Raw genomic sequence first — 19,981 nt, 5'->3', positions numbered from 1 at the left:
AGCTGTCCAAACGGTTGGGACAGTCTGAACTGGCTGTTTGGTAATGTTAATGTTAACCTCCTTTAAAGCATTTTCTGTACTTCTACACTGATAATACTCAATAGTGGCTTGTTAGCGCTACTCATTCTCCCCAATGAGCAGATTCAAAATTATACATGCCTGCCTGTGCATCTCAGCTTAGAAAAATACAAACCTAACCATTAGTTTCTGATGTATAATTTCAGATCAATCCCTTTGCTTGCAGCATTACTATGCAGGATTCCTAAATACTCAGAAAAATCATTTGGAATTTTGGATCACCAGTTAAACTTGGTGAACGGACTTCCATCTTTGTTCAAAATCAAATTGATTATGGCAGACCACATGAACTTTGAACAAACGTCATTTAAGAAAACAAAAACATGGAAGACATCCCAGTTCTAGTTACACAATCTTAACTATTACTTCTGTGTAATATTCTCCTTGTAATCTCCAGTACTTCAAAGGAGTACTGAAGAAGCAAAAGTTGAAGAAACACAGCAGGAAAGCCAATTAGAAATACTTTACAGAAAAAATATCAAACGGAAGAATGTAAGCCTACTATAAAATTCAAGTATTTAAGAACATTTTGAAAATGTAACTCTCATCAGTACTGATTTTCAATATATAATTAAGTGACCTATATATAAATACCAACTTTAACCATAGATCATTGTATATTCCTTTATTATTAAAAAAGGGAAGATAGAAGGCATCTCAGCAAAGCAGTTAAGGACTGCTACTTTCACTAAGTGTTTTCACTGCTACTCACCCTAAAGTTCTGAATGCCGACTGGTCCAAATGAACTGGCCTTCTGTCTCGATTAAAACCAAGCTGGGGCCTCCAAGGCCTGCCATTATTGTTGGTTTTTTCCCAGTCACCTGGCTTCAGAACTGGTGCAGGTTTTCTGAATATTAAAAATAAGACAGAACAATAGTTTGTTTCTCTATGCATCATTATAAAAATGAAGGAAAAAGATGACAATTACTTACTTTGCTCCAGGTAACACTACAGCCTTGAAAACAAAGTCTTCTTGAAATTGTGGATCTTTGAAATTGATACTAAGAGAAAAACAACATTTGAGATAGTTATGCCGGATATACATTTGGCCTGATAAGATCAAACTATCCTAATGAAATAGCAGTTTGCTGCATTATTTACAGAAGTGATGCAGCGTACTAATCTGAATTATTTTTTCTAATAGCCAAGTTATTGGTGTGCTGTTTATCCATCATCCCCAAACTTCCAGCAAAAAGTGCAGGCAAGGGCATATGGGATATACTGGCTCAAACAGGTCCCAATATACTTCAGGGATGCCTCTATCCCTGCACTAGATGTCAGCCCAGGAATGGATGTGGAGTTGTTAGTCCCACATGCAATAGGGAAAGGGCACCTTGCAAGCCCTTAAACATGGGAGACCCAAACCAAAGCTCTAGCTAAGAAGATCATTCATTTTAGAGCTCATCTTCGGGGATCCTATGTACCAATACAGTGAAAACAATCCTATGGTGCAGCAGCACATCCACAGGCACCTGAGGAAAAGAAGGGGATTGAAGTTCCCACACACGGTATTTCACATTCTAGCAGAAGTTAGCAGTGCACAGTCAACCTGTGGAACTCCTTGCCAGAGGATGCTGTGAAGGCTAAGACCATAACAGGGTTCAAAAAAGAACTAGATAAATTCATGGAGGATAGGTCTAACAATGGCTATTAGCCAGGATGGGCAGGAATGGTGTCCCTAGTCTCTGTTTGCCAGAAGCTGGGAATGAGCGACAGGGGATGGATCACTTGATGATTATCTGCTCTGTTCATTCCCTCTGGGGCACCTGGCATTGGCCACTGTCGGCAAACAGGATACTGGGCTAGATGGACCTTTGGTCTGACCCAGTAGGGACATTCTTATGTAATGCTTGCTTGGTGGGCAGACTGAGAGGTAAAGAGACTTAGACTGTAAGCTCCTTGGGTCAGGGACAGTCTGTTCTGTGCTAGTACAGCACCTAACATAATGGGGTGTTAGTCACTGACTAGGGCTCCTAGGTGCTATGTGAATACAAATAATAAACAAGGAAAGGAAGCAAGAAAAAAAGAGTAAATAAAGGAAAGTCTTTTTATTAATCAGTATTTAATATTCTTGTATCTGCATATTTTCCCTCTGGAAAGGGAGGGGGAGGGAGCACTGAAAGAAAGGGCCAACAGTGCACTCAAGGAAGAATCTTCTGGCCAGCTAGCGAAAGGGTTGGTGGGACACTCTTCCATGGAATAGCACCGTTTCCCCTTGCATTTGATGAAGGAAGCCCCAATTCCCAACTGAGCTGCCTGACGTTCCAATACATGGATATGTAAGTTGGCTTCAGTGGCATTCTGTAGACTCAGTACTGTAAGCTGTTCAAAGTGACGGGAGCACACTGTTCTGGCTACCCTGGGCCAGTGGAACAGCCCCTGGAATTGGGGAGGGTGGGGTGGAAAGGTATACCCCTTCCCCCCCAAGTGTGCTGGGCACCGCTCTGGCACACCTGAGGATATGGCACTCTGGTGTGGCCTTAACCAAGACAGGTCTGGTGCCAATTGAATCACTCTGTAGAGCTGTTGCATGAGAAGTGACCAGAGCCTAGATTCCCATCTCTTCTGGCCCTTGGTGACATACAGAGTACCTGCTGAGAAGCTTAGCCTCACCCAGGCATCAGAGGCAATGTATGTGTGGGTCCAGCATAGACATTGGAGAATCACATGGAGAGCATCATTTGAAACCTGTTATCTCACTGGCTACCCTATGACAATGCAGAGTACCCACCGCACTGAGAGGAATAATGAAAAAGAAGAATTAAGAGGGAAACCTTGCAACAGCAATAAATCTATTCTAACGATAATAAATGTTTGTTTTCAACAAGGAAAACATGTCAGAAGGAAATATAGCTGGAGGCTAGAAGGATTCTGACTACATGCTCTGGTGGCTGGAAAGAACTGCAGGGTGGTGCCATGGGTCTTGATACAAACCAGGGTCAAAGCCTTTGGTATCTCATAGGAGCACCGCAACAAGGAAGGAAAGGCTTTACAGCAGAAAAAATGTGATTATTATAATCTGGCGGGGGGGGGGGGGGCTCAGAGGCAGGTGTAGTACCTGAAACTACTTTTAACTTGTTACTAGAAAGTAACCGAAATCCCATTTGAGCATGTTGTCCTTTTAATAATATCGTGAACAGGAGCATCCTGGATATTTCAGTCTTGAACTGCCTGCAAGCAGATAGTCCTATCTAACTGAGCCATGCTATACCCCATTTGAGACTAGGGAGTATACCGACCATGACTGATTTTCACTATCTCAAATATTTTATATATCTCCAGAAGTGAAAGGTTACAGGTGCAGCATTAGACACCCACTATTGTAATGCACCAACTTAAAGTAAATCAGAATGACCTACAGCATTCCGGTTCTAAATCAATTTACTGTCAAGTGCATGAGTAATTCAATCTTTTGTGACTAAAGATTTACCCTTGGAAGATTTGTATGGTTCTGTGAGGACAATAGTATGAATAAAGATCATCATGGTTAAGGCAAAGTCAACATTTATTCCTACATATGCTGCAACAAAAAGTAGGCAAATCAAAAGAAATGTGGCTACAGGTGAAGATTTCACAATGAGTGGGATACTTGTTTTTTCTGTCACTTGGTCTTCTCTGAGAAGACATCTGTCAATCTGTGCCAACATCACTGGTCGGGCCCTGCACACATAGATGCAGCCCTATGCATTCAAAGTAGGCCCATAAACACTACCAGGTGCCACCAGCCTCAAAGAGAAAGCTGGAATGACAGAATACAGGAGGACTGCCATGCATTAGCCGATGGATTCTCTGTGAGGACTCTAATTTACAGATGAAAAAAGTGGTCCCATTCTCCTAGGAGAATCCATCTGTCAGTCTATGGCTCTACTACAGGGACAGAGAAAGCCATAGCGCAAAAGGCATAGAAGACTAAGAAGAGGAGACAGACTCCCTTTAATCATCAAATGAAGGCGTTAAGTCAGAACAGCAGAAAAGATACAGGAAAGAGAATGAGCTTCCAGCAACGATGTATTTATTATTTTTATTTTTAATAAAATAAGGGAAATGGCCTTCAGGATCCAGTGACCAAAGGAGTTTTCAGAAGATGCCTGTACTGTGGTATAACAGCCCTTTAAAGGCCTGTCAGGGGAGCATGTGGGTCTGGCAGTGCCTTATTCCAGCATTTTCTGCCAAGAATACAGTTATAGGACTGGGAATTTGAGTGTTCAGGGAGAGGAAGTGATCTAGGGAGGGCAGTAATTCAAGACTGCTGCCTCTATTTAGGACCTGAGACCAGTGTACCCAGTGTAGGGTGGGTGGTAAATCCACATAGCACTTTGGAACTGCTAGGATATGATTGCTGGGAAGGGTGCAGAATATCATGTAGTCAAGGGGCCGGGATGGCTGGGGGCCTTTCCCCAAGACAGGGAAATTAATTTTGTCTTCTGGGCTTTGGTCTCTTGGAGGGTCGTCTTATAAAAAAAGCAATAAAACTTTGCCACCAGACCCCCTGGGGAGAGTAAAGACGTGGACAAAGAAACCCAAGTGGAGAAAGTCTGTTATACCATAACTCCATAGGTGTAAGCCCTTTGGTTTGCTTAAGCCCTCAACAATGTCTAAAGTGAATGAGTGGAAGGAAATGAATCCCAGACAGAGGAAAAACATTTTAGACCACATCAGACTGACACTGGGTTTGACTCACTGAGAAATGTTAACTTCAGATGACCTTGCATAGCGCATGATGCTACAAAAAGTGTCAAGCAGTAGGTGGCTTTCTAAAAAGCTACCCTATTAAGGTAAAACTTAAGAGCCCTAGAGTCACAGAGGAAGGAAAATTCCCTGGTTAAGGTAAAAAGGAGAACAAACCCTTAGAACTACTCTTCAGTTTAACCCTAAGGACAACCTTATTGGGAAACGCTGTAGGAAGGGTTTCTTACAGATCAGGGACAGACCAAAGAACCGAGACACCAACCTATTACACTGCAGTTTAACTTTAAAAAGGGATACTGTCAATTTGACTTTATTGATCTTTACCCTTACAAAAATCAATTCAGTTTGATAGAGCACCATATAAGCAGTATGTCATGAGTATTTCCTGCAATATTTTTAAAATGCAAATGAAGATTTTAACATGACACGTTGGATGTATTTTTACTTGTTTATACTGTCTGAAGGACAACTCAGGTTCAGCAACCTACCATGACAAAGTTCATGCTTCATGTCAGAACACAAGGTAAAGTTAACAACATTTTGTATCTTTGGTTAACTTTAATGTTTTCTTCACATGCATAAGAGATTAGATTCTGAAGCAATCTATGACAAGGGGCTGATTCTGTAGCAAGTTCAACAGCTACAGAACCCCAGATTACACTGGGCCTGGATTGATACATTTCAGTAAACAGAAAAACAAAACACCCCACAACCACCAGTACATTCACACAACATTAACTCACCTGATGGCAGAATTCTGTGTCAGATCACGCAACAATGGAACAGGAGACTCTACTGTCCTAATGAAAGGAAAAAAATTACCAACTTCACTTTCCCTAATTTGAGACTGTTATAATTCACACGTTCCTGTCTGAACAAAGCAGTCTATAACCCACACACACTGAAGTTTTGAAGAACTGTATCGATTTACAATGTAAACAATGGCTAGCTGTTCTTACGTCTTTTTAACAGCAACAGAGGGTCCTGTGGCACCTTTAAGGCTAACAGATGTATTGGAGCATAAGCTTTCGTGGGTGAATACCCACTTCGTCAGACGCATTCACCCACGAAAGCTTATGCTCCAATACTACTGTTAGTCTTAAAGGTGCCATAGGAACCTTTGTTGCTTTTTACAGATTCAGACTAACATGGCTACCCCTCTGATACTTTTTAACAGCAGTTTCCAAAAGATGCAAGTTTCCTTTCTAATTAAAGTAGACTACATTGGATGCACAGTTCTATCATACCTCTCCCCGATAAGCTAGCTAAACTGTGCCCCTTTAATCCAAGCAGTCAACAACTTGACACGCAGAAGGAAACTGCCTTTGTTATTAATCAGAAGTACGTTCCTTCTCTGAAGATGACAGCAATAAAAGCCCCACTCCCTGCTTCATACTCCTGCCTGTGATCAATTTCAGAATACTATATAGCTTACTGGATCAACCTTTAGGTCATCAACAAGTGCTAAGCACCCCCTGATTGGGCACGGTGATCACCATCTACTTGTTAGTTCCTTTTGACCAAAAACTGCAGCTTCAGTAAACCAACGCATAGGCAAGTGTGTATTACCACCCTCAGAAAATAATGAATTCCAGGAGAATACTTCTAAGTATAAAATGGCAATAGAGCCCTTCTCCTGGGCTGCATCTATGCTAGGAAATTTTAGCAAAAACTTGCCACTGATTTACAGCTGCACCAATGATAGACTTATGAGAGGACTCGTGTAGCCAGTGCTTCCATAACTCGGTGCCTTGAGTGCACTACAGGTCCCACAACTGCTTAGCATTCAATCTTCCAGAGCCTCACCTGCACTACCGCTCCCTCCGGTGCAGCTTTAAATTTGCAGGAAATGTTGATAAAATTCCTCAATGTTTACATGACCCGGGAGTGGGAATCTATATTAGCCACTCTTGCCTAAGTTACATTAGTTGATCAACACAAATCAGGGTGATTGGGAAGAAGTTATTCTTAGAGGAGCTTCCCTCTTGTGTTTAATCAAAGTTTATCAGAGCTTTCAGTACCTTATTTACATGGGTTTCACAAACTAACTTAATACATCATTTAAAAAGCTAAGTGTTAATGAATGTTTTAAAAATTACACATCAAAAGGGTATGCTCCTAATTTACTGCTAGGCCCTAGACAGAAAACTAAGCATGCTTTTCTCTGGGTTATTCTCTAGTGAATTCAACAATAGTATGAAGACAAATGATATACAATTTCGATGGGCATGATCCAATAAAGCACACAGGGCTGCAACCTCAACATCAGACTGGAACAAGATTCCCCTAATCTACTGAAAGATGATCAGAGACCCAAACACCACAAGATTATTGAAGACAGTAGGCCCACTTGTGATCTCTCCCCCCCCACACCCCAGCTCTTCACCTGTTAAAGTTTTATCATATAGTACGTGGTGCACAGTATTCTCTTCATATCAAATACATAAGACCAGTCATAAGAAGGCAAATAATGAAATTAGGATGACCTCTGTTGATTTCATAAGTAATGAAGACACTTTCTCGAGCATGTTAAAGCCCACTACCTTCCAGAGCTCTTAAACCAAACCCTTCCAAAGCAAAGCAATGCAATGGGACTGGAAAACCATAAACACTAGTTGAAGTTTTATATGGATAATAGCAAGCAACCTGCTTTGAACTCTAATGGAAACAGTACTTAATTCCAAAGACAAGTATTTAGAGACGTCAGACTTTTCTGGATTTTTGTTGAGGAGTGGGGCAGTTTTGTTTTAGTTTAGACACAGCTAAAGGAAGTATCCTTCAGCAGCAAACAACTCAGACTGAAAGCTATACTCACTGATCTGGAAGAACTGCATTTTCATTCAGAGTAAGTTTTCCCTGGATTCCATGGCACAGTTCAGCGGGTATATCCATTTGCTATTGAAAAAATAATTTTTCAGCTGAAGCAGACAACCACACCACTCCCTCCCACAAATGCAATAACTTTAGAACAAATGTAATATACCTCTGTGCTACTGGATTTGTACAGTTCTAAAACAAAGTCACAAAGCAAGTGATGTTTCCCAACAAACATAACATCGCCACCAAGACTATTTCTTCTGTCTAGAATAGGAGAAAGGGAAAATAGCATGATAATTCAGCATGAAGGAGATTTAAAGCAGCAATATATGCCAAGACAGCACCATTTTGTTGACAGGTGTCTGCGGTAGCTCACTAATTCTCTACTGAAAGTTTCATTTCTGTTAAGGAGAGACTATAATGCACACTCCATTGATATAAGTCCAAATTCTTCTCTATGGCTTGCACTTTTCAGGGGGATATGGGTCTCAATCAAGGAAATATTTCTTATCTGCAATTATTTGCAATGGTGTGACCACACTTGTACAAACAAATCAATGTGGCCCTATCCTCTGTCCATCAGGAAGGAGATATCCAATCAGAATTAGGAGCTCACGCTTAGCTCTGACTATCTGCTTTGTGGAGGCAGTCTCCTTGGTTAATGACTTGCAAAGCTGCAAAATATAAATTAGTCTGCGCTTAACCTGTGTGTTAGTATGCCCTAACTTTCCACCCAATAGGCCGAAATGCAGAGCAATATGAAAGCAGGGAGAGGTCCTAGGGAGGCGATCTTTTCCCCGACTAGCCCATAAAAGTAATTTCTTCACCACGACTAGGATCTGAACACAGGCTTCTAGGTTCTTCTCCCCTGGCATCCAGAAGCACAGGATTTGCTGAAAGGTCTGAGAATGGAATTGTGTCTCTGTAGGCTCAAACACGTGTTAGGCTTCCCTGGGCCTCTGATGACTGACCCAAATTTCAGGATTTTTTTCCAAGGATGGCAACAGTTTTCCCCTCTGTGGTATTGTTTGCATCCAAGTGCTTTTACCTCTGTTCAAGAAGAGGCTTGGAGTGAGACGCGCTACCAAATCCACCTTCAGTGGCAGCTGCTGGGTTCAGGACAGAGCTGTCTTTCACTACTATCTGGATGATAGTGAGATGCATGGAAAGGACTCTGAATTAGTTTTCTTTGTGGATCCTTTGCTTAATAGGAGAGATTTTGAGTCAATGTCATGAGACACTGGATAGGTCCATGCGTCTAGTGAGACCACCTGTAAATTCTAAAAGGGGGATAAGACTGGGAAAGGGAAGAGATAGAGCCTTCCCATTCTTTGGCCGATTCATCCCCTGGAGGGGAAGGGGGAGATAAACACAGGTTACAACAGCCACCTATGGTACAGGAGTCCCAGCACAGGATGGAAGAGGGACAGAAGAGAAAGCAAGCTAAGAGGAGGCTGTATGGAGGAGATTTTTAGACTGGGGAAGATAAAGCTCCCACCTACCCTCTTTGGAGCATCGGGAGGGAAACTGCATAAGCTTGGCTGAGTCAGAATAAGGCTCTTGGATTTAGTCTCTCCAGGAGGTTAGGGAGGGAAAAGGTAATCTTGACATACTCCTGCAAACTACTTTCCTCCTCCTCCTCCTGTACTCGGGCATGGTGGCCAACTGAGAGATGTCCCGCCCTATGGAGGTATGCTTCCTGAACTGCTGTGAGAGCACCTGCATCAGCCCCATTCCCAGTCATATTGAAGTCACCAGGGAAGCTTGTAGCAATGTGGACCTGATGAACTCTGTTCCTAAATGGGTCCACAACAGGAAGCTGAAGTGTGGCACTGACACCAGGGCAGAGTCTATAGTTCCTGGCTGGCTTTTTTCCTCCTCCCAGCTTCTTATCCTGGCTTTCCACCCTGAAAACAGAAACAGGCTAAAAAAGCCACCTTGAGCTGGCACCTCACCTGGAAGAATCCACCTACATGGAGCTTAGAAGCTGGTCATGAAAATTCCTGTATCCTGATTGGACACAAACTGGACAGAGGACAGGTGTATCCCCATTCGGTTTTACCAGTCTCACCACAGAAAATAATTGAGTGCATTCTTTTGATTAAAATGTGTTCCTCTAGCAATGACTCATTCAGGTAGGGCGTACCAGCTGAATCATTTCATACAATAACCTGAAAATTAGATTTCCTGTTAAAATTTTGCTAGGGATCTGCTTAATTTTAATAAGCGCAAGTGAAGGCTGATAATTCTGTTTTTACAACAAAGATCACTCCATTAACAGCCACTGAATTATTTGTGGAGCAAAGGTTGCAGTTTGACATAAGGAAATCAATAGCAGCCATCTATTATACCCTGTTCATTTGAGTTTTAATACTGCATGATAGATAAGTACACTAATAATGAAAGCCTTAACGATCACAGTCATCATAATGAAATATCATAATTCTTACTTTCATCGGGAGTGAGGTCAGGGTAAACCTCTTCCAGAGCAGCTCTCAGACGGCGCTCATCAACGAATGGCAACAGAGCAACACCTAATTAAAACAAGCTCTTAGTATTGATGCCCAACTTTCACAGTCATTGAGCTTAGCCACCAAGTTACCCTGTTTATCTAACAACGAAAGATGAAATTGAATTTTTCCACTGAAAGGGAGAAAAAAACCCAAGCAATAGTCAAAAGGATTCAGTCAACACTGAAATTTTTTTTAATTCCTGTTTGTTCCAGAATTTTCCAAACGCTTTAGGAAAAGCGTTAAAAAAAAAAATCCACCACCACACAAGGAGCTTTGACAAATATGGCAATTTTCTACAGTATCTTACTACATTAAGTTTGTATCATTGTGGGCCAAGGACTGCATATAATTCCATGGGGGAGCCTGTCCAGGAATTAAGAACAGTAGGGAGTTTGGGGTGATTAGGCAAATTCACTCAGGTTGTAACACCTCCAGACAGGTACCACCCTCCCAGGGAGACTTGCCGATACAAGTTTAAAATGGATTCTCCAAAGGACAAAGACAACAAAGATAAATAGCTTGAGTTTAAAATGACTCCGGGACGTCCTTCCGATCCAGCAAATGGACAGGAGCTTCTATCCAAAGGGAAGGCCCCAAGCCTCAGGAAAGGGTTGGAAGGACTGACACTGCTCAGAGCACTTGTGGAAACGGGGGTGGGAGGAGTGATCTCTGATAAGCTTATTAACATGCGTGCAGGTTCTTTTATTGTTTTAATGTTTTCTCTGTAATGCTGTCATCTTCAGAGTAAGTGTGCTTGCTTAGGAAAAGCTGTGTGGTAACTTAAAACCATGGCTAATCACACTGTTGAAAGCCTCTGAGGAGAAGGCAAAACAGGACTGCTCTGGCAGTCTGACTTTCTATAGAAATCCCTGTAGGAAGGGGACTGGCAGCGTGGAAAAACCCCGGTGAGAAGGCAGAGATACAGGTCTCAGGAGCCTAAAAGCGGTGCCCTTGGTGGGAGGGGGAATACAGGTGCAGCATCCCTGGATTGTGAGAGCAGCAATCCTAGGGACAATTTTTATATTGCACCTATTTTTACATGTTAACATTGTATGTTATATACAAGAATAGCTTGATTTTCAGATTTCATGCTGTGTTTGCAATGCTGACATTTAATTTTATTTTAATAAAGTAGTATACAGAAGTCAGAAAATATATATGGAATCCCAATTTTAGTCACTTCTGATTATAACCATACTCCACGAAAGACAGAAATGAAATGCTATATACTTAATACAGGAATCTTAACTTTTTAAAGTAATTATTTCATTTAAAAACTTTAATCTTTAGTATTTACTTTGCTAAACTGAATTAATTTTTTAAAAACTGGACAATTTCAGAAATAAGACTTAAAAAACTGATTTATAGTAACACATGGCATTGCACTGTTCCAGGTACCTATTACCACATAAGCATCCTTTACATAGTTCTGCTCAAGGTTAACACATCATGCCCCTCCAAAACAAGCAAGTCCACTTCCCTGAATGGATCAGAACCAGGGGGAGGGTGCATGTGTGCAAAGAGTAACAACTAGGAGGACAAACTGCAAGAGACTAATTGTTAAGGGGATTTCTACACCTATAGTTAGTAGAATGGCTGAACAAAGATCCACTGTTTTGCACTCCACTGTGAAAAGCGGCTAGAATGAGCCAAGCAGGGCCAGACAGACAAGCAGAATTATAGGGTCTCAATGCATGGATGAGACGATGGTGTAGGGAGGAGGGGTTTAGATTTAGTAGGAACTGGGGAAACTTTTGGGAAAGGGGGAGTCTATACAGGAAGGATGGGCTCCACCTAAACCAAAATGGAACCAGATTGTTGGTGCTTAAAATAAAAACTGCTCTATAACCTTTTTAAAACTAAGGGCTGTGGGAAAGCCGACAGTTGCAGAGGAGCACGTGGTTTGGACATCCCTTAGGGGAGGATCTATAATTGGATATTCCCTATGTCCTAATAAAGAGGAGAGGATGGATGATACAATACACCTCTTTAATAACACTTTCAGAGTTTCATTTGGAAGGTTCTTTTTATCTCCTGTCAATTTTTGGTAACTATCCCACAGGCTATCTTCCATTTCTCTCAGTGCTCCCTCAGTGGCAATCTTATTCACTTGCATGACTTTGACTATCAACTTTGTGCAAATAACTCTCAAACCTACCTCTTCCCTCTCCATTCAAACCCACGTCCCTGCCTGTCTTTTTGACATCTTCTCATGGTTTTCCAAGTCTTTACCCAAAACTGTGCTCCTTGTGTCCTGCCCCATCCCTTGATGATCTGTCACCATGGACATCTTCCCAGTCTCTCAGACCTGTAATCTGGGCATCATCTTTGAATAAGTTCAGTCTAGCTCTAGATCCACCATATTCAAGCAGCATCTAGAACACTGCTACTACCTGACCGAGACACCCTGAATTTCCATCACAAACACCATTCCAATCTCTGTTGCAAACCTGAGCAGATCCCTCCATTACACAGCAACCAGGTCTCACCTCCTCCAGGCCCTACCATGCCCACATAAACTTGGAGGGGGCTACAGATGGGAAGGTGGTGAGTCAGAAAAAGTGCATGAACCCACTGGAGGAGAAAAGGGAGAGGACAGCGGAGATCTAGTTTCAGATCTGGAGGGTAACACACTCCAGAGCATGGGGAAAGGTCTCTGCACAACCGTTTGCACCACGGGGACTTGTATTTTTTCCTCACTGTTGTCTAATGTAAGCAATATGCATAGGAATCATTACTAGCCATTTCTTCTAGAGCAAAATCATTAGCAGCATCCAGAATTAGTAGACCAACTAAACCAACCGAGTTATTCTATACGAATTAGATTAACTAGGGAAAAAAAAAGATGTTTTGTTATTTCTATTTTTGGACACTTGGGAGGACACTACAATGACGGAGAGCACGTAATTGCCTAGCGGTATCATGGGAGGGCAATGTTGTATTTAACTGGCAAAACTCCACATTTAAATATTGACAGAATAATACAACTGATACTTTAAAGGCAAAAGAGAGTACATTAAGTACTATACATTATTTCTTCATTCTTAGTTTGTATGTACCTGAAATGTTTCTTTATTGCCTACAGCATTGTTCACAAGGAACTAATGAACTACTGATTGAACAGAATACGGTCCATTAATTAAATGCAAAGGAGACAAAAGACATAATTATATAGTAAAGCTGATAAAGAATAGAAAAATGATTAATCTATTTCTGGCCAAAATTAACTGGTCCAGAATGACTGCTAAAATTACTATTAATCATTGCTAATCCTCGATCAGTTACTGAATCATAATTGGCTCTTCACATGAATTTATTTATTTTTTTATATCTGCTGTAAAATGCTCTTTCCTTCCTTAAATAATGCATTCAAATGACAGTAAACCTCATTAATCATTATCTAATTAAAATCCTTTCCTATTTTGTTCACATTTTTCAGACACCCCCCAATACGAAGATTAAGGTTTCAAGTTCAAATAGAAAAAGATCTTAAATTTCACCTTGCCAAGCAAATTTCTTCCCATTCAAATCAATAGCAAAATCTTCAGGGTAGAAGTCAATTATACTTGATTCCTGCATTTGAGAAAAATCAGAAGACCATTAAAAACAATTAGGAAGTGGATTCACAAGTCTGCATAGAGCTGGATGAACCTTCTCTGTTCTTGGTCCTGCTTAAGACAAAACTGTTTAATATGGCTAATGAAAAAGGAATACACTGTATTATAAAATACCATCCAAGCTAGAAGGCTGCAGGGGAACCCCACAAACCCAACAGAGAGTCAAGGACTGACCAAACAAGACAAGCAGGGTAGGATTTTGTGGGAGTTCAAGAGAATGGAGCTAGGCTTCCACTCCTGAAATAATTTGCAGGGTTCTTGGAAGCAGAGGAGATTTTGGTTTGGCTCTATGGAAATAGGGCCAGGAAAAGTCATTTAATATATTCAAACATTTGAAACAAAAAGATTCACGTTTCACAAAGCTGTATGACCAGACAAGTAAAACTGTTACTTTCCCTGGTCAGTATTATTTCTTTAAGACAAACCAGTAACAGAAAGACGATTCTTACTGGATCAGTCATGAGCTTCCGCCATGTTGGTGGTAGAAAGTTACCACTAGCAGCAGGAAATACTCCCATGAGTTGTTCAAGTGGTCTGAACTGCCAAAACAAAAAAGGGAATGATGTAAGTGACTTCCAATAACCTATTAAAAGGCAGAATAATAAATGAACGTCTCTTACCGGTTTTGTACCCTTCTCAAAGTCTGAGGGCAGGTCTGCTATACCTTCGAAGTCAGAGGCAAATGGCGCATAATGGAAAGGATAGTACCACTTCCAGGAAGCACAACCCTAGTTTTGCAAGACAAGAGACTAATAAATGATACAGCTCAGAAGAGATAAATAGTCACGTATCCTATTAGTGGCTATCTAACGATGACTAAACTTAACCCAGTGTGAGCACCAGTGTTATAGCCATGTGTCATGGATAAGGTTAAGATTCTGTCAAGGGTATTTTTAGTAAAAGTCAGGGACAAGTTGCAGCAATCAACAAAAATTCACGGAAGCCCGTGACCCGTCCCTGACTTTTACTAAAAATGCCGGGGTGGGGAAAACAGACAAAACAGAGCACTGCCCGAGGCCTGTAGCTGCTCCACGTAAGCAGTAAGTGACGTTAATGGGACTCTACGTGCAAGTAAGCTTAAAGCACCAGAGCCCAAGTATGTATTTGTCACATAGGTAAGTAGGATCAAAAGCAGCTCACAGGCCCTCAATGTGCATATTGTTTAATGTCAGAGATTTATGCTATTAAGCAAGGAGCCACGAAATTGACCAAAAAGACAGCCAGCAGCCAATATAAGTAATGCAGTGTCTACATTGACACAGTTGCCTAAATACACTGACATAAGCCACCTCCCGGAGAGGCGTAGGGAGTTTTGTCAGTGTTGTAGGGCACTTACATGGGCGGGAGCAAGGCTGTATTGTGTGCATTGACATAATTAGATCGACAAACTGCCTTACATCGACCTAACTGTGCAGTGTAGAGCAAGGCTCTATAGCCTGTTTGGTTAAAGTAGTGGAATTTGTAGGAGGACTCTTACCGGTTTAAAACTGGTTAGTTTGGTTTAAACTTGCACCAGTAAGTTGGTAGGCACCAGCCTAACTGATATAAAAAGTGTCCACACCCAGACAAGCTGCAGCAGTCTAAACTGGTGTAAAAATCACACCTTTAGTTGTGTCTGCACAATAGTGTGTAGACCAGGCCAATGCTGGGGCTAGTGGCGCCTAGTGGTGGCCAGCAGGTCTGTAGCACTAAATCTCCAGGGCGAGAAAGAAATGAAAATCTACATTGAGCAGTGGTGCAGAATTCCCCCAGGAGTAGAACATGAAAACTGCTCTAAAAGAACTAACTTACGAGTCCTTACCTCCTTAGATATAGCAAGCTTAGTTTTATAACCCTTAGCTAGGTGTAAATACTTCAGTCACCTCTTAAATCTTCTCTCAAGACTATATAATTTCAGTTTTGTCACTATCTCCTCCTATAAATCTCTTCATTCCATTTATCATTCACATTGCCCTTTGCCTGGGTTGCACAATCACAGCAATACTGAACGCCACACTGGCAGTCGGCCAGCCATTCACACCTAATTTGCATATTGGTTAAAAAAAAGTAAAGAGGAAAGAAATGGACATTAAGAGTTCTAAGAATCCACACTGCTATACTAAACAGAGCGGCAGTTGGCTTGGAGCAGGGCTTAGCACAGAGACCTGCACAATTAAAGGCAGTCCTGAGAGAAGTGTATTGGACTCAGGTGAAAGAATCCCCCTCTTCAAGAAGGGCCCCACAAGCGAGGGTGAAGCTCCACTCCCCACTCAGTTCTCCAGAAAACCAGCCACACAGCTTCACACAAAAAATAGGCAGCTGCAACTCAGGCCTGGACTACACTACAGAGGTAGGTCCACATAAGCTGCCTTGTGCAGACCTAGTTGTGCAAGTGTCTACACTTGTGGTCTCCCACTGATGTAAGCTCTCCATTACGCTGACATACTGACCCCACCTTCCCGAGTGACACTGAGCCACGACCCATGTGCTGAGGTTGGTGCAGTGTGAAGGCAGACACTACTTTACCTGTGTCAACTCTAACAGTCCTCCAGCAGCTAGCTGTCCCACAGTGTCCAACACTGACCACTCTGGTCACAACTGTGAACTCCTCTATCCAGTGGTCACAGACACCAGCAGCCCCCTGTTCTTCCTTCCTCCCCCTTTAACACCCTAGGAATTTTCCTGATTGTCCAGCTTGGCGAGCACACCTAGCAGCTCTCCACTGTTATGTGCAACTGCCCAACTGATCCTGCCGGCTACATGCTCCAGGTGTGCACTGGCCCGGAGCAGGCCCAGGAGATCTAATATGTCCTGTCTGTGGGGAGAAGAGGCTGTGGAAGCACAGCTACTGGCCAGCCATAGAAACAGTGACTTTACAAGCAGATTGTACAGGGGATCCAGGAGAAGGGGTATGACAAGGATCAGCAGCAGTGCTGCATGGAAGTGAAGGAACTGTGGCAGGCATATCAGAAGGCACCACATGATCTGATGCCAAGCTGCAGACTGGCTGCTTTTACGAAGAGCTACATGCAATACCACCCTGCACACCACTGTCAATAGCTATGAAGAGCCTAACTCAAGGGCCACTGGTGTGAACAGCGAGGAGGAGGATGGGGACAGGACAGAGCTCTTAATTTTTCATTCGATTACTTGTACTAGAAAAGAGAGCAGTACAACAAAGAGGTAGTGTTATCTGCTTTTCATTCCCCTGTAGAGCTAGGAAAGCGGACCATGCGGAGCAGTTTATGTATACATGGATGTCTCCTGAATCCTCCTGAGAGATCGCAATGAAACACTTTCACAGAGGTGCCTGGTAATCCTCTCCCAAAAGATTTCTAGGGATGGCAGCCTTATTTCTTCCTCCACTGTAAGCCACTTTCCCATGCCACTCAGCAATTACTTTGTCAGGCACTACTACAGTACACAGGGTAGCAGCATTTAGGCCATGGCATATAGGATATAAGATACCAGCAGCCACTGTGCTCTCTTTGCCTGTGTTACCCTCAGGAGAAGTGGAAGGTGGTGCCGGCATTCAGTGCCATTGTCGGATACTCAGTTTCATGCAACCTAGCAATTCCCTCCTCATTTCCTCTCACCCCGGCAGACCATACTGACCATGGCTGGAGCTGTGAATTACACCGTACACAAGCACTCTAAAGAAGTGGCATCAATAATCATGTCTTGTTATAAGGAGGAGAAAGAAGAGGACTCGGGATGACATGTTCAGCGAGATCCTGCAAGCCAGTGCTGCATTGGAGCATGAACAGAGGGTCAGGAGGACTAAAATGGCAGACCACATGGAGAAGGAAAGAGCGGACAGGAGAAAGGTGCAGGAAAAGAAGAGGAAGAAGCACCAGGACATAATGGGGCTTCTTCAGCCGCCAACACAGACGCTGCAGATTCTTATGGACCTACAGCTTCAACAGTCATGGGCTTTCTTCCCTTTGTAGTCCATGGAGCATTCCCATGTAGCACCCCACAAATTCCACACCAGCCCAAACATTCCATGTGGCATCAGGGGGCCACATCACTCCACACCAGAGGACATTAAGGTCAGCCACAGCTTCACATACTGACCTGAGTGTGCCACAGTTGACATGTGTAGCTAAAATGGAAATGAATGTTCCTTCCCCTTCTTAAAGTCATAATAAGTTGATGGAACAGAACTTAATGTATTTGCTTTTAACTTGCACAGAATTTTTTAAAGAGTTTTCATTACTCAATAACACTAGTGTTTGGAAAATAATTCATCTTTATGAGTTCCCAACTGGTGCTGCAGAATGCCTGCCAGCAGTGACAGCACCCACTTGTTATTGTAGACTGTGACAACTCATAGGATCAATGACAAGCAGCATAATTATCATAGATGTACACCAAGCACCACACAACTAACAGGCCTCCAAACTGCAAGGCCAGGTAGAGCACAGTACACCACAACGCATTACTGTAGCTTGCTCTTTAAAAGTGTTCTTTCAAAGCCTGCCTGAGCCATATAGCTCCTAGTTGAGCTCTTCTGATAGCCTTTGTGTCTCACTGTTCAAACTCAGCACCACCTCTGCTCTCCACCCCGGCGGGAGCTTTTTCCCCTTTGCTTCACAGATATTATATAACCGCATAGTTGTGACCTATAACCACTGGGATACGGTTTCCTCACAAGACTGAATCTCAGTGAGAACAATGCTGGCATCCCTTCAGCCTACCGAAAGCACATTCAACAGTCATTCTGCACCTGCTGAGCCAGTAGTTGAATCTCTCCTTGGCGCTGTCAAGGAGGCCAGTGTACAGCTTCATAAGCCAGGGGAACAAAGGGTAGGATAGTTCCTCCCAGAAACTACTGGCATTCCAACATCGTCAATTGTAATCTGCCAGTCGGGAACAAAAGTCCTTGCTTGTCGCTTTCTGAACAGTCCTGTACTCTTAAAGATGTGAGCATCATGCACCTTCCACCATGCACTCTGATGTCTGAAGAGTCTCCAGCGATCCACCAACATAGAAAAAATAGCCTGTCAATTGAAGTACTCTGTGACAAGGTGGACTGGTGCCAAAAATAGGGATGTGCGTGCCATCTATCGCCCTACTGCAGTTCGGGAACCCCACCGCTGTAAATCCATCCATTATGTTCTGAACATTGCCAAGAGTCACAGTCCTGTGCAGCAGGAGATGATTAATGCCCCTGCACACTTGCATGACCACAGCCTCCAGGGTGGATTTTCCAAATACAAAATGAGTTCCCACTGACCAGCTGCAATCCAGTATCAAGTTTCCACAGTGCAATCGCCACTTGCTTCTCCTCTGTCATGCAACTCCCATTTTGGTGTCCCGGCACTGGAGGACTGGGGTAAGCTCAGCGCACTGATCCAGGAATGTGGCCTTGCCCATCCCAAAGTTCTGCAGCCACTGCTCATCATCCCAAGCCTGCATTACAGTGCTATCCCACCAGTCACTGCTAGTTTCTCAGGCCCAGAAGCAGCACTCCATGACCACCACCAACCGCCTTGAATTGGTTCTTGCTACGTCCCACAGCAATCTGCCCACTAGGAAGTCGTCATGTTCCCCGTGGCTCTTCTTGAGGATTTGCAAATACTAAGGAATGAGAGTCGTGTGCTTGTAACGCTCATGACAATCATGTAGAGCTGCTCAGGCTCCATGCTTCTGTCAGATGGCAGACAGTGACAAATCCCATGTGGGCTCATGGGATTTTCAAAATAGGAGCTAAAATTATGGGATACTGTGGAGCGGAGAAAGCTGCAAGTTGGGAACTTGACTCCAGAGTCCCAGTCACCCCTGCACAACTTGTTTCTTCCCCACCATATATTGCCAAAACTTCTCAAAAAAGACACTTCGCTGGACGGTTGCGAGTTGCACACTGGGATAGGTACCCATGGTGCTCCACACTGTGCATCAAAACAAATACTCCTGGTGAATACACACAGCTCTGATGCAAGGAGCCACGCGTCCATGTGCAGAAGCAATATACTAACTGCATCCAATGAGGGTAATGCCACAGCACGGTGGATTGTGGTCATGAAATAAAGGCAGACCACAAAAAAAAAAAAAAAGTCCACTCGATTCCTTGCAGAAACTAGGTCCCCTGCTGCAAGTCTACATTTTCTTTGCTGGTGGGTATTAAGCAATGCTAATGAGAGCTCTTATGCATTTAAGGGCATGTCTACACAGGGACACTCAGGAATGTTAAACCAAATAAACTTCAGGTGTGAATCTGAAGCACATTAAACCCCCGGTGCATATGCTCTCAGATGCTGCAGAGGAAAAAAGTATGCACAGAAA

At 42.9% G+C, this 19,981-nt stretch overlaps 1 protein-coding gene across 1 annotated transcript in view; it reads right to left on the bottom strand.

Annotated features, from left to right (window-relative positions):
• XRN2 (5'-3' exoribonuclease 2) overlaps positions 1 to 19,981 on the bottom strand; it is an 89,048-nt gene that overhangs the window by 24,282 nt on the left and 44,785 nt on the right. Inside the window, exons 18-26 of the mRNA XM_005287485.4 lie at positions 14,335 to 14,442; positions 14,164 to 14,253; positions 13,598 to 13,670; positions 10,035 to 10,118; positions 7,751 to 7,848; positions 7,583 to 7,662; positions 5,511 to 5,567; positions 1,011 to 1,079; positions 791 to 925 (exon numbers count right to left, since the gene is read on the bottom strand). Coding sequence (XP_005287542.1) covers positions 791 to 925; positions 1,011 to 1,079; positions 5,511 to 5,567; positions 7,583 to 7,662; positions 7,751 to 7,848; positions 10,035 to 10,118; positions 13,598 to 13,670; positions 14,164 to 14,253; positions 14,335 to 14,442 — 794 coding nt within the window. The remainder of the gene's footprint in view (positions 1 to 790; positions 926 to 1,010; positions 1,080 to 5,510; positions 5,568 to 7,582; positions 7,663 to 7,750; positions 7,849 to 10,034; positions 10,119 to 13,597; positions 13,671 to 14,163; positions 14,254 to 14,334; positions 14,443 to 19,981) is intronic.

The sequence above is a fragment of the Chrysemys picta genome, chromosome 3 (assembly GCF_011386835.1).
Source record: "Chrysemys picta bellii isolate R12L10 chromosome 3, ASM1138683v2, whole genome shotgun sequence".
Taxonomy (NCBI): Eukaryota; Metazoa; Chordata; order Testudines; family Emydidae; genus Chrysemys; species Chrysemys picta.
This window is presented reverse-complemented; position numbering and strand designations above follow the sequence as displayed.